Consider the following 13969-nt stretch of genomic DNA (forward strand, 5'->3'; position numbering starts at 1 on the left):
TTCCAATTGAATTGATGCTAAATGTTGATTCCCAAATATTTGTATGAAGAAGCTTTCTCCAAGTAGTTATTATCATAAATGAAATTATCATAGTTGATCCTTTTGGATCTAATTATCATGACTTTAGTCTTGTCGGTATTAACAACAATATCCATCTTGGAGCAATAATGTTGGAGGATTCTAAGTTGCATGTCAAGACCGTCATGGCTCCTAGCTAAAAGAATGATCGTCAACATAGAAAAGAGTAATGACCATACCAATGAGCTTGGGGTCATCACATCTTGCATTGTTTAAGCATTCTTACACTTTATCAATGTAAATGCCAAAAACGATAGGGGGTTGAATGATAAGCACATATAATTTCTTAAAAGATAATATGCTCAAAATAATAAAAATAAATAAAATAAAAAATGATAATATTATTAGAATTACATAAAAATAAATTATTATTATTATAATCATCAAGCCAAAAGGCTCATTCTAGAGTCAGTATGAAGGGATGTGTAAGTTTGTTCATTGTCCATGTCCCTTTAAAATAAAAATAAAAATTAAAAATTATGTTCTAACTAATTAAAAATCTATATTAACTAATTTATGTCACATATATATATCTATACATAGGAAAAAAAAGCTTAGCTTTTATAGTTAATTTTTTATTTGATCTTATATACATTCTATTTAACATTTAAAAATACACTTTCTATTAAAAAAATAACACATTATATTTTACACTCTAAAAATATTTGTGCCTTAAGAAATTTGATCATAGTACTTAAAATAAATTTATGATTTACCATGTTATAAAAAAAACGGAAGAGTGTGGAAGAAGAATTCTCCTTTTGAGAAAATGTATTACGACTAGCTCCAAAATCAGATTCGTTGATTGCGTGGCTTGGCAAGAAGAGACCATGGAATTCCACACTGAACAAAACATATAAACCCCATCGGCCAAAGAAACTAATATGAACGATGTCTATTTCATAAACCCATGATTTGTTGAGATAGCTTCAGTGGTCCATGTCATGGCTACATCTGCAGTTATGCTAGTGCCACTGTCAATTCCATGTACATATACTCAAAACCAGAGAAGTTGTCACAAAACCAATGGGAAAAGAAAGTTGCATTTGTCTGTTGATGTTGAATTGACATTACACGATGGGAGAGTTGACAGGTCAAGAGCTGCAACTCTAAAAGAATTCAGCCAAAAACCTAAAGAGAACTCTCAATGGGAATACACAAGTTTTCCTTCTATTAGAGCTGATTTTAAAAGAATTTGTCTCGAAGGTCGAGTGAAGGAGGCAATGGATATTTTTTCTGATAGAAATAGGCAAGGTATTCCAGCGGACTATGATACCTATGCTGCTCTACTCCAAGCCTGTGCCACTGCAAAAGCTTTAACAGAAGGCAAGCAAATACAGTCGCATATGCTGACTAGTGGACTAAAGCAAAATCGTTATTTAGCAACCAAACTTATAAACATGTATGTTAATTGTGACAGTTTCGAAGATGCACGCCAAGTGTTTGACAAAATATCTAAACGAAATTTGTTCTTATGGAATGCTGTGATCAGAGGATATGCTAATCAAGGTATGTATAATGAAGTCCTTGAGCTCTATACTCAAATGCAATTAGCAGGGATGAAACCCAATAAGTTCACGTTTCCTTTAGTTTTAAAGGCCTGCGCCTCTATAGCCGATCTACAGCAGGGCAGGGAAATACATGAGTGCATAAGGAAGAGTGGGTTTGAATTGGATCCTTTTGTGAGCAGTGCTCTTATAACTATGTATGTTAAATGTGGATGCTTACTTTGTGCACGACAATTGTTTGACAAAATGACGCAAAGAGACGTTGTCTCCTGGAATGCTATGATTGCAGGCTATGCTCAGAATGGGAATTTTGATGAGACCTTGAAACTTTTTGATGAAATGCAGATGGCTGGCTTAAAGCCAAGTGTGATAACTCAGAATGCGATAATTGCAGGGTATTCCTATAATGGACAGTTTGACAAGGCCTTGGAGCTTTTTCGCCAAATGCAACAGGCTGGTGGAAAGCCAAATTTAGAAACATGGAACGCCATGATTACGGGCTATGCTCAGAATGGGTTTTGTGTCGATGCATTGAAAGTATTCCAGCAATTGCAACTAGCAGGTTTAAAGCCTGATTCTTTCACCTTTGCAAGTATCCTTCCAGTGATTCCCAACCTGAACGTTCTGCAACATGGTAAACAGTTCCACAGTTACATAATCAAAACTGGTTTTCACTCAGATGTTTTTGTTGCTAATGCCCTTCTGGATATGTATGCTAAATGCGGGAGTATAACAAATGCACAACAAATGTTTGACAAAATGTCTCAAAGGGATGTGGTAACATGGAATGCAATAATCGCAGGTTATGCCCAGAACGGGCGTTATGATGAAACGTTAAAAATCTTTATTCGTATGCAAATAGAAGGTGTGAAACCTGATTCATTTACAGTTGCAAGTTTTCTCCCTGCATGTAGCCACATAGCAGCTCTGCAACAGGGTAAAGAGATCCATAATTTCATTGTTAGAAACAGGTTTGATTCAAACGTCTTTGTTGCAAATGCCCTTTTAGACATGTATTCTAAATGTGGGAGTTTAAGAGATGCACATTATGTTTTTGATAATATACCTAAGAAAACAGTTGTATCCTGGAATGCAATTATTGCAGGGTATGGTATGCATGGTTATGGTGAGGATGCACTCAGGCTCTTGTCTCAATTGGAACAGGAAGCCGTGAAGCCCAATGACATAACCTTCATTGCAGTTCTAACTGCATGTAGCCATGCAGGCCTAGTGGATGAAGGTTGGGAACAGTTTCATCGTATGAGCCAAATTCATGGAATAATACCAAGGGTCGAGCATTACACATGCATTGTTGATCTTCTTGGGCGTGCTGGACGCTTGGATGAGGCAAACATCATCATAGAAAATATGCCAGTAGAACCTGATGCTGGTGTATGGGGGGCCTTGCTTGGTGCTTGCAGAATTCATAGAAATATTGAGCTAGGCGAGCGAGTGGCAGGACATATTTTTGAATTAGATACTAAAGATGCTGGATATTATGTACTTCTGTCAAACATCTATGCTGCAGCAGGCAGATGGGCTGATGCAGCAAAGGTGAGAACCATGATGACTGACAGAGGGGTCAAAAAGATGCCAGGATGTAGCTGGATCGAGCTCAAGCACAAGATTCACGCATTTCTTATGGGAGACCAATCTCACCCCCAATCAGAGAATATCTATTCAACGTTGGATGTTTTGATTAAGCAAATCAAAACAGCTGGGTATGTGCCAGACACAAGCTTTGTGCTGTATCATGTCGAGAAGAAGGAGAAGCAACATATGCTCTACAGTCACAGTGAGAAGCTTGCCATAGCTTTTGGGCTTATTAACACATGTCCTGGATCCCCTATTCAAATTACCAAGAACCTCCGAGTTTGTGGTGATTGCCACACTGCTGCCAAATTCATCTCAAGTACTACTAAGCGAGAAATTATAGTCAGGGATTTGTACCGTTTCCATCATTTCAAGGATGGATTGTGTTCCTGTAAGGATTATTGGTAATGCTAAGTGAAGGAGGCAACCAACACGGGATTGTTTATCAACAAAATTGTATATATTGTTCGCATAGCTTAAGGAGACTTGGTGATAAAGAATGGTTCCTGGTCTTAGAAGATCTTATATGTGGCTTTGGGCACATCGTCAACGGTGATGGAAAACCCCAAAATTTATCAAAATAGCTTGAATTGGCAATATTGCAGCGGCATGGAGGCTCAAAAGCTTCTTGTGATCTATTCACATTCTCTACTCACCCAAATCAGTTTGATGAGTTGCTGTGGTGTTAAAAGGCCATAGATCTATCTTCGCCACTTCCATCCAATTTGTCACTTTTGTTACATTTTTTCTTGTCTTTTTTAGTTTGAACCGGTTTTATTGTTTATTGGTTCTATAATTTTTCCTTTTTCGTTTGGTATGTATTACTAGAATGCTGTGTTAGGAAATCGAAGGTACTGTATTTTGAATTAGCAAACCCATTTCTGCCTAAGACTTGCCAAACCAATAGTGATTTACATGATCTCATAACGTAATGTTGTAAAACATAGATATGTGAATAGGTGGATGGCATAATAAATTGATCCTACATTTAACAAGTGAAAGCATCATTAAACATAGTTGTCTTCACTAAGAGTATCTTTGGTGAGCTTGAATTGCTGCGTTTTTAGATTTTGCCTTTTGATGTTTTGATCCCCAACTCTGGGAGGACTCTCATTGGGAAGAATATGAGTGTTTTTTCTCATTGGTTATGAAGCGGTGCCAACACACCAATAAATATGACTTATCATTGTTAAGATAGATGCGTGAATCAATAGCATGGTTGATAGTGAATGGTGCCTTGTCAGGTTGGTGAAAATGGGTGGTTAATATAGCCTCAACTAGGGTTAAAGTGTACCAAGTGACGTGCTAATGCTTGTGCTTTCCTTATAAATGTGCATTAACTGTTAGTTTTCTAATACCCAACAGCTAATTTGAACAATATTATGAGTGCAAGAACTAGAAAACTGAACTGTGAAATTCACTGATCAAATAGATTGACTGAGCATTCTAATGAATTTGACTGGAAAATAAACTCATAAAGACACAAGCATACAATTCAAAAAACACCAAAAATGCCCAGGAAACCCCAACTGGGGAAAACCTGCTAATTTCTATTTTTATTGATCTGCTTAGGGTAATCTCAGTAATTAATTACAAATCACTTGGGAAAATTTCCCTTCTTACGCTTTGTTCCCCAACACAATACCCTGCACACTCTAGAGCAAGTTGGCCTCTCTCTTGGGTAGCTGTACGAACTGTACTGGCTGATCCTACCTCCTTGCGCAAGTCTGCTTGGTCTCTCTAAGTGATGCGATCTGGAACAAACTTTCTGAGCTCAACACACACACAAATTCCTACTAGTTCGTAATCCAAAAATCCATCAAGTCTGCCCTCTTCTCTATATAGAATTGAACTGCCAACAACTGAAACAAACTGCTTCCTTCAACTCAAGTTGATCTCTTCCTTGAACTCAAGTCGAACTGATGCCTTGAACTCAAGTCAAACTAACTTCTCGAACTCAAGCAAACTGGGCTCTCAGACTTGAGTCGAACTAAGATAAAAACTCTATGCATGTTGGGTTCAATTTACTATTTTTGACTAAGGATTATTAGAACAACACGGGTGGGACTCTTTGCAAATCGATTCCCACTAAGAGAAAGTAGACTGCACCTTAGCTTCACATGTGGGTTCTTCTGTGAAATATAGTGCATTGCAAAATTTAGCAAAACCCTTCCATCTCTAACTAAAATTAAGACTTCTTCTTAGAGAGGAAGGTGTTCTGTACAACACCGAATTTATCTATGAAGTAGATGGAATTGCCTCTTACTAATGCCTTGGTCAAGATATCTGTTGTCTACTCCTCTATAGGTATGTGCTGAAGTCTGAATTTACCCCTATGAACACAATCTCTGATATGGTGGTACTTGATCTCGATGTGCTTGGAGTAGTCATGAAACACTGGATTTTTAGAGAGCTTGATGCAACTTTGATTATCACGGTTTATGACCGTGGGCTCCAACCTCTGACTGAACAACTCGAAAAGTAGCTTCCTTAAGAAATAACCTCGCACTCTGCTAAGCTGGAGGCCATGTATTCAGCCAAAGCTGAGCTCAATGCCATTGATCTCTCATTTCTGCTAAACCAAGAAACAATTGCTAACCCAACATTGGAAGCACAACTTAAAGTGCTCTTCTTGTCTATGGAACCCCTTACCCAATCTGCATCTGTGAATCCCTGAAGACTCACTCCATCAACTTGCCTGTACAACAACCCATAATCCAATGTGCCCTTGAGATACCTCAACACGTGATTGGTAACAACCCAATGCGCTCTAGTCGGCTCAACCATAAACTGGCTCAAGTGGTTACCTACAAAGAAAATGTTTGGTTGTGTGTTCACATGATACATCAACTACCCTATGCATTTCTTGTATAGAGTGGCATCCACTTGCTCACATCTGGTAGCATCTACCTTCCTCTAGTGTGTGAATAGAGATGTGGCCATGGGCCTGCAATCTTGCATGTGGAATGTCTTCAGAATCTCCTGCATATATCTTCCCTGTTCTAAGAATATCTATCCATCACCCTACCAAACATCCAACCCAAGGAAATAGTGCGTCAACCCTATATCCTTCATCCCAAACTCCTCTACAAGATCTCTCTTGCAGTGACAGATGAGCTCCTAGTGCCCTGTTAATATCAAATCATCAACATACAACACAAGAATGAGAGGCTTCTCCTCAACCACAACTTAGATAGGTTGGGGTCAACTTCACTCTTGGTGAAGCCCAATCCGAGAAGGCAACTGTCTATCCAGGAATACCATGCCCTTGATGCCTGCTTGATCCCATAAAGAACTCCTCATCTAGCAAACATGCGTGGCTCTATTTAAAGTCTCAAATCCTTTAGGTTGCTCAACATAAATCTCTTCCTCAACAAATCCATTGAGGAAGGTGGTCTTCATGTCCATTTGGTGGATCCTCCATCCCATCTATGTTGCAATTGCCAGAATAGTCCTAATGGATGAATATCGAGCCACTGGTGCAAACTTCTCATCATAGTCCATCCCTTTGACTTGAGAGAACCCTTTGGCCACGCATCTAGCCTTACACTTCTCCACACTCCTATCAGCGGCATGCTAGATCTTGTACACTCAATGTGATCTGACAACTGATTTGCCAACTAGTCTTGGCATTATCTCCCAAATATTGTTCTACGTGATGGAATAATACTCTTTTACCATAGTGTCATGCCAAACCAGTTGAGAAGCTACCTCTTTGCAACAAGAGGGCTCTGAGTCTATCACCTCAGTCATAAGTGCTATGTACCCTATATATCTTTGTGGTTGTTTACTTTGCGTGAATGTGGTACTAGGAGGTCCAACTCTCTCTTGAGCCTCCCTAGTCGACTCATCTGCCAAGCTAGCTCGAACTTTCCTTGTACTGGGAGTCATTGGCTAAGTGTGATCCACTCGCTCTGTTATCTCCTCTTGTCCCTACGCTTTCTTCCCATTTGCATGTTGCTTGGTTTGTCCAACAACTAGTTGTGGTGAAGTCTGAGTAGCTGTCTAAGCCTCTTGCTTGGAAGCCTATTGCTCCTTCTCTTATGCTGCACCCTGCTCACACTCCAAGGACTTCTTGGGAGCCCTTCCTTCCTCAAGCTTCGCATCACGTCTAATCATTGTCTTCTTAAGTGCTGGGATATACACCATATATGCCTTAGCTATCTCATTGTTGCCCATGAAAATGGTACTCTGTTGTGGGCTCCAACTTCTTCCAGATATCTTAAGACACATGGTAGTAAACAAGACTATCAAAAATACAAAAGTGAAACATGTTAGGCTTCTTGCTTGTGAAAGCCTCCTCGGGTCTAACTTTGCCAAGCACCATGTGTGGACTCTTGTTATGCAAAAACATTGCAGTCTTGCATGCCTCTGCCTAAAGAAACATAGGTAGCCCTTGGTCATGCAACATAGCCCTAGTCACTCCAACAATGCTCTGGTTCTTGCGCTCAACCACCCCATTCTATTGAGGGTTATGAGGTGCAATGAGCTCTCTCCTGATGCCCTCCTTGGCACACAAGTCTCTGAAAGCATTGGAGATGTACTCCCCACCATTGTCTGACCTCAACGCCTTGATCCTCCTACCAGTCTAGTTCTCCACCAAGGCCTTGAACTCCACGAACTTCGAGAAGACCTAATCTTTCTTCTTCATGAAGATTCATGTCTTTCTTAAGTGGTCATCAATAAAGGTGACATAATATTTGTATCCCATTAGGGATGGAGAGGAGAATGGTCTGCATACATCCGAATGTACTAGCTCCAAGATACTCTTGGCCCTACTGTCTCTGCTGGAAAAGGATGTCTTGGCATACTTGCCAAGTGTGCAACCCTTGCACACATCATGCTAATCTACATTATACTGTGGTAACCATGTGGAATTTTGCCTCAAAATCTTCAGGGTGCCATGGTGTAAGTAACCCATACGCCTATGCCAAAGCTCCTCAAGGTCACACCTATGCACACTGATCTCCCTGCTGCTCAAGGCCGCTTCTGTCTCAAATTGTAGTCTGTAGAGGTTCTTCACCATAACTCAAATATGATTAATTGGTCTGGAGTTGAGATGCTTGATGAAGGCCTTCTCTTTGTTGAAGATAACCTCAAACCCTTTGCTCTCCAAGGTTGAGATTGAAACCAGGTTTTTCTTCAATCCTGGGACATAGATGACATCTCTAAGGTAGAGAGGTTTTCCAGACTCCCTCTCAAACTTTATTTTACCCACACCCTACGCTAGGTGCTTGCCATCATCTCCCATCTCTATATGAGACTGCATATCCTTTTCTGTTAACTAGCTTAAATGACCCTTGTTCCTGGTCATATGAAAGGATGCTCCACTATCAATATACCATACACTGCTAGCCATGCAAGCTATGAGAGAAACTCCTCTTCAAACTGAGAAGTGAACTCTTCCACCCCTGTTGATGCTGCCACGTGATCCTTCTTGGATCCCTTCTTCCTGTTTAGACACTTGGTGGAATAGTGCCCAAACCGGTGACAACAAAAAGAATTCACTTTGCTGAGATCTTTCTTCTTCTTGCCTCCTAAACTGGACTCAACCCCTCTTGGCTTTTTCTTTCACTTGGCTCTGCCCCCTTTGCCAGCTAGGGCAAAGTTTTCTTCTTCCTCAATCTTTGTATGAGACCTAGATTTTGCTTGCTTCCATATCTCCTCTTACACATAATCACTCCATAGCCTCTCCCATCTTGGTAGGTTTTATCTGCCACTGATAACATCTGTAAAATTTTCCCATGACTTGTGAAAATCCAATAGTGCAAAACTGACAAGGTATTTGTCTGAGATTGTCACTCCAAACCCAATTAACTTGTCCTTCACTTGAGTGAATCTGGTCATATAAGAAATCACGAACTTTGTCTTAGTCATCTTGATATTTCCGAGCTTGTCTCGGAATACCAACTTCCTAGGCTCACTCATACTCTAGTATAACACTAAGATAACTTCCCACATAGCCTGAGTTGTCTCCTTTTCGAAAAGGTGAGGTATGATGTGATCCTTGACTCCTTCAAGGATTATTCTTCTGACCTTTGTGTCTTTCTTGTTATGTTGGGTCAACTTTTGAGGATTTGCTAGTGTGGCTGGTGGACTCTCCACAAATTCCAAAACTCCCCGCTCCTCCAATATTATATCGATCCTCTTTTTCCAAGAGCTAAAATTCAAGGCCCCATCAAGGCGGTCCTCAAATCTCAGACCCAAGTATGCCATGTTCTAACTCAAAATGCTTAGAAACATCATTGCACAAGATTGCAAGAGCAAACACATGCGCACTAGAAAAGAATCTGCTCTTGTGGAAACAATACACCTTGCACTATAACTGTCACTCACTTCTGAGGAAAAAAATATATCGCTTTCTGGTCTTCAATTAGTCTGTAGCTCTGATACCAAGTTAGTTCTCTAATACCCGACAACTATTTTGAAAAATATTATTAGATGCAAGAACTAGAAAACTGAACTGCGAAATTCACTGATGAAATATACTAAATATTCTAATGAATTTGCAACGGAAAATACACTCATAAAGACACAAGCGTATAATTCAAAAAACACCAAAAATACCCTGGAAACCCCAACTAGGGAAAACCTGCTAATTTATGTTTTTATTGATCTACTCAGGAAAAGCTCAGTAATTAATTACAAAACACTTGGGAAAAAATCCCTTCTTACTCTCTGTTCCTCAACACAATACCCCGCACACTCTAGAGCAACTCGACCTGTCTCTTGGGTAGTTGTACGAACTACACTGGTTGATCCTGCCTCCTTGCACAAGTCTGCTCGACTTCTCTAAGTGATGTGTTCTCGAACAAATTTTCTGAGCTCAACACACACAAAAATTATTGCTAGTGCATAATCCAATGATCCACCAAGTCTGAGCTCCTCTTTCGGCAACAATGAGAAATTCCGAAGAGTCAGCAGTAGAAGGGCCGCATTTTCCAGAGAGGTTGCGCACACCCTACGTAGATAGCTTTAGAGGGAGATCGATTTTTCTAAGAGGAAGGGTGATTTATTAGCAGTTGGCCTAGAAAATATCCAAGAGGCCAAGAGAGTCACTTCCAGAGGCATGCTCAACCAGGGCATCATCTTTCTAGCAGTTCAGGGGCATAGTGAGTTAGAGTTTGCGCAAGAATTGCATAGAGGCTCACGCAGAGGTTGTACGAGCAACTAGATTTGCAATTTTTCGGAGTTGGGTCAGGTGTGGTGTTGAGGTATTTTCCTCACATATATTTTGGTGATATTATTTTGCTGATTGGATAGCCAGTGGGGCATCCAAAGATTGTACTCATAATTTCTCACTGCTGCATAATAATAAAACCCTCAGCTGCTGCACTAGTTTTCCGACATTAGGGTTTTTCTGGGCATATTTGTCCAAACATAAGTGTGTCAATTTTTATGTATGAGTGCTAGCACTTCTTAGTTCCTATTTTTTCTTCCGAAGTATTTTATTTGGTGAAGAAATTATAGTGTGAATAATTCGTTATTTTTCCGTAAACAAAATAAACTACATAATTCAATTTTCAATTAGAAGAATTATTTCTAGTTGTTGCATTTCAAGTGAATTTTCACAACATGCACATGACTCCAATGTCAAATGTGCAACTTCACAACCCAATGAAGATACTAGCCTACCATCATCCCGACCTTCACACAGAACTAACTCATTCATGCCTAAGTACCCCTTTAGTAGACCCAACAATCTTTGAAAAGTCATCGGAAGTCCATGATCTGCAACCTGCCACACTACAAATTATTTTTCACCAGGTACTTCACCAATCCACCAGAACTCCTAGCATATCTCGTCACCTAGCCAGTCAAAACCACATTTACATGTTCTCAACTGAAGCTTCTGCACCATGTTCCAGACAATTTATCAACTCCCTCTTGAGCTGCTTCACTATGCACATTCTGATTCAACCGTCCCTTCAACGTAGCTCTAATACCATGTTGATTTTTCCTTGGAACTTCAGATTTAGGTCTATGTCTAAAACACAATCACAAACACAATAAAATGCCACAACACAAGCACTTTGCACAAGGAAAAATGTACAACGGTTAATCAATGTAGTATGCAAGACAATTTTTAACCCAAAACTTGTTATATTATAAAATTTAATAAAACAAACATATGGCTCTCGTACCAGGGTTCATTGTAGAAATAACTAGAAATTTGCAGCTGCTAATGAATTCAGATTGAAATCAATAGACACACATTTCTTCTACTAAATTCCACAAAAGGAAAAATGACAATAGAATCACATGCAATCATTCAATCACAATGAACACAATTTTTACTTGGGAACTTGACTAGGAAAAATCCCTCCTCTGTTTGTATTATATCGGATGAGAACAATGATCAATTACATTGACTGCTTCAATGCTTGAAGCTAAATTTTCACTGCAATACTAATCTCCTCCTGACTCTAATCCGGGAAATACTTAGCTAAAATAGGCCTCCTACTTCCTCCTATTTCTTTGCGCAATTCCTTCTCCTAAAGAATAGGGAAAGCTCCTATTTCCTTGTGAAAATCCAAGAGAACTAAGTCACTTGCTACATGAAAACCCTTTACACTCACTAGTATACACTGATAATTACAATATGTCTTTTCTCTCAAACTTCACTAAGCAATTCGAATTGCATGCATGACTAGGGATATTTTTAATAAATTGACTAGCTAACTAAGAGTGAGTTTACAACAATTACAACTACTCAACTGAACTCATACTGACTCTATTCTAAACTAATTTTCAAATAACTGGCTTTCACTAAACATAACGCCTCTAGATAGCTAGATCTTAGCCACCAACTTGCACACAACTCTACTTCTAGCCCACAAACTCGAATTGATTGACTTAACTGAGTGATTTGGCCATGTCACTCTTGTTAACTGCTTGACAACTCATCCTGTTAAAGTGGAAATTCGAATTTCTTCATTTGACTAAGGCACAAGTCAAATGTTAAGTCCCTATAATACTAGTGTATTCCCTCATTATTATTTTCATTGTAGCCCTTATTGTTATCATTGTGCCCATGTTGTCCCCATATTGTTATTATTGTGCCCCATAGAAGCCCACTATTGTTATTGTTGTGCCCTTACATTATTATTGCTATGTTGACTCTGATTATATTGTGACCCCAAACTCCTATATATAGAAAAGAGGTTTTGTCATTTGAATCATCCAAGAATTGTTCATTTTTGTAATGTAAAGGAGGTTTGCCCTCGAAGAGGCTGATTTTGAAGTCATTGATCTATCTTTTTGTGAGCTGGTTGCATAACATTTGGTATCAGAGCTTTGGATTCTAGGGTTTCGTTGCTTCAAACAAGTCCCTGTGGAATTTCCTCTATAACTTTGTTTCTGTGAAGCTTCAGATACTAAAAAACAAAAACCCATTTGAGATGAACACGTGATGAACATCGTGTCATAATTTCAGAGCTTTTCTTGCTATATTTTCGGAGATATGATCCAAAGAAGTTAGGGTTTTTGCAGGCTCTCGATTTCCATCTCAAACAGGTGATCGTGGAAAAATCGTCATAACTTTCTCTCTGAGCATCAGATTCAAATTTCAAAAAAAAGTAACAGAAAGATGACAGGCTGTAGTTTGTTGGATATTGATTTGAGATTCAAAGGTTGAAATAGTGACACGTGACACTTTGTACAAGTTCGCTCTACTAAACCAGTCTATAATAAGGTCATTGTGGGATATTGGACATAACACTTTCTTGGAGAATCCAATCTCGATCAGACTTATGGGGTTGGAAATAGGACACAAAGGGCTACAACAAGATGAAATTTCATACCTTGGAGATATGCCATTACCGAGATACAACAGATTTAATATCGAGCTCTTACAAAGAAAAAAAAAGGTCTCTATTTTTTTAAAATTTGCAAAAGTTTTGTTTGAAAAAATAATTTGAAGTGATTCAAAGGACATAGTGAAGCATAATACTCATTAATTGATGCCCCGAAGAAATAAAATGGAAACACTTAGTAAGCAACCCAAAATTTCTACTATAACACATGAAGAAGAAGAAGAAATGCAACATGATATATCAAAATTAGGAGACCAAGTGCAACAACTTTTTCTCTCACAAAGAGTAACCAAAATTGAAATAGAAGCTACGATGGATGGGTTGAAGAATAACTTAAAATCAGACATGGAAGGATTGAAGAATGGCATGAAAGTAATATGGATGACATGAAAGATAATATGGAAGATTTTAAGAATTGTTTAAAAGCAGACATGGAAGGTTTCAAGGAAGGTTACAAGAAATGCTCCTTAATGGCGAAAAGGTATTAGGTGAAACTCATGATGAGAACAAAAGAAATGTTAATCATGATTTCATAGACTCTAACATTGGATCAAAGACCCACCATGTTCCAAAGATCGATATGAGGAAATTTGATGGTAAGGATCCCATAACATGGATTATACTACAGATGGAGCAATATTTCGATTTCAATAATGTGAGAAACACACAAAAGGTACACATTGCAACTTTATATTTTGAGCCTAATCAGTGTGTATGGTATTAATGACTTTGCTCTCGTAAAAAAATTATCACTTGGTCAATTTTTACGTAGGAAATGATGACACATTATGAGGATACAAAGAGAAACACCTTCTTTAATCAATTGATTAATCTCAAACAAAAGGGTTCAATGGTGGAGCACATTGAAAGCTTCCAAAAATTGAATATAAGGGTAAATGATATTCTAGATGAGCATAGGATTGATGTATTCATAAGGACCTTAAAGGATAACATCCAACATGAGGTTCACCTTTG

General features: G+C 38.8%; 1 protein-coding gene across 3 annotated transcripts; it reads left to right on the plus strand.

The window, feature by feature from the left end:
- Positions 1-824: 824 nt before the first annotated feature.
- On the plus strand, positions 825-4176 carry LOC149167093 (pentatricopeptide repeat-containing protein At5g16860-like). Of its 3 annotated transcripts, none has more exons than XM_089432864.1 (2): positions 825-2523; positions 2692-4176. In XM_089432864.1, the coding sequence occupies exons 1-2, from the start codon at positions 1023-1025 to the stop codon at positions 3585-3587; spliced, it is 2397 nt and encodes a 798-aa protein (XP_089288990.1). In that variant the 5' UTR covers positions 825-1022; the 3' UTR covers positions 3588-4176. The 3 variants fall into 3 exon arrangements, with proteins under 3 accessions (XP_089288990.1, XP_089288991.1, XP_089288992.1); XM_089432865.1 differs by having other exon boundaries at positions 826-1587; positions 1876-4176; XM_089432866.1 differs by having other exon boundaries at positions 1267-1404; positions 1499-4175.
- Positions 4177-13969: the final 9793 nt, after the last annotated feature.

Source organism: Pinus tabuliformis, chromosome 5_1, assembly GCF_031772625.1.
Source record: "Pinus tabuliformis cultivar Carrire ecotype Pingquan chromosome 5_1, CPIR1, whole genome shotgun sequence".
Lineage (NCBI taxonomy): Eukaryota > Viridiplantae > Streptophyta > Pinopsida > Pinales > Pinaceae > Pinus > Pinus tabuliformis.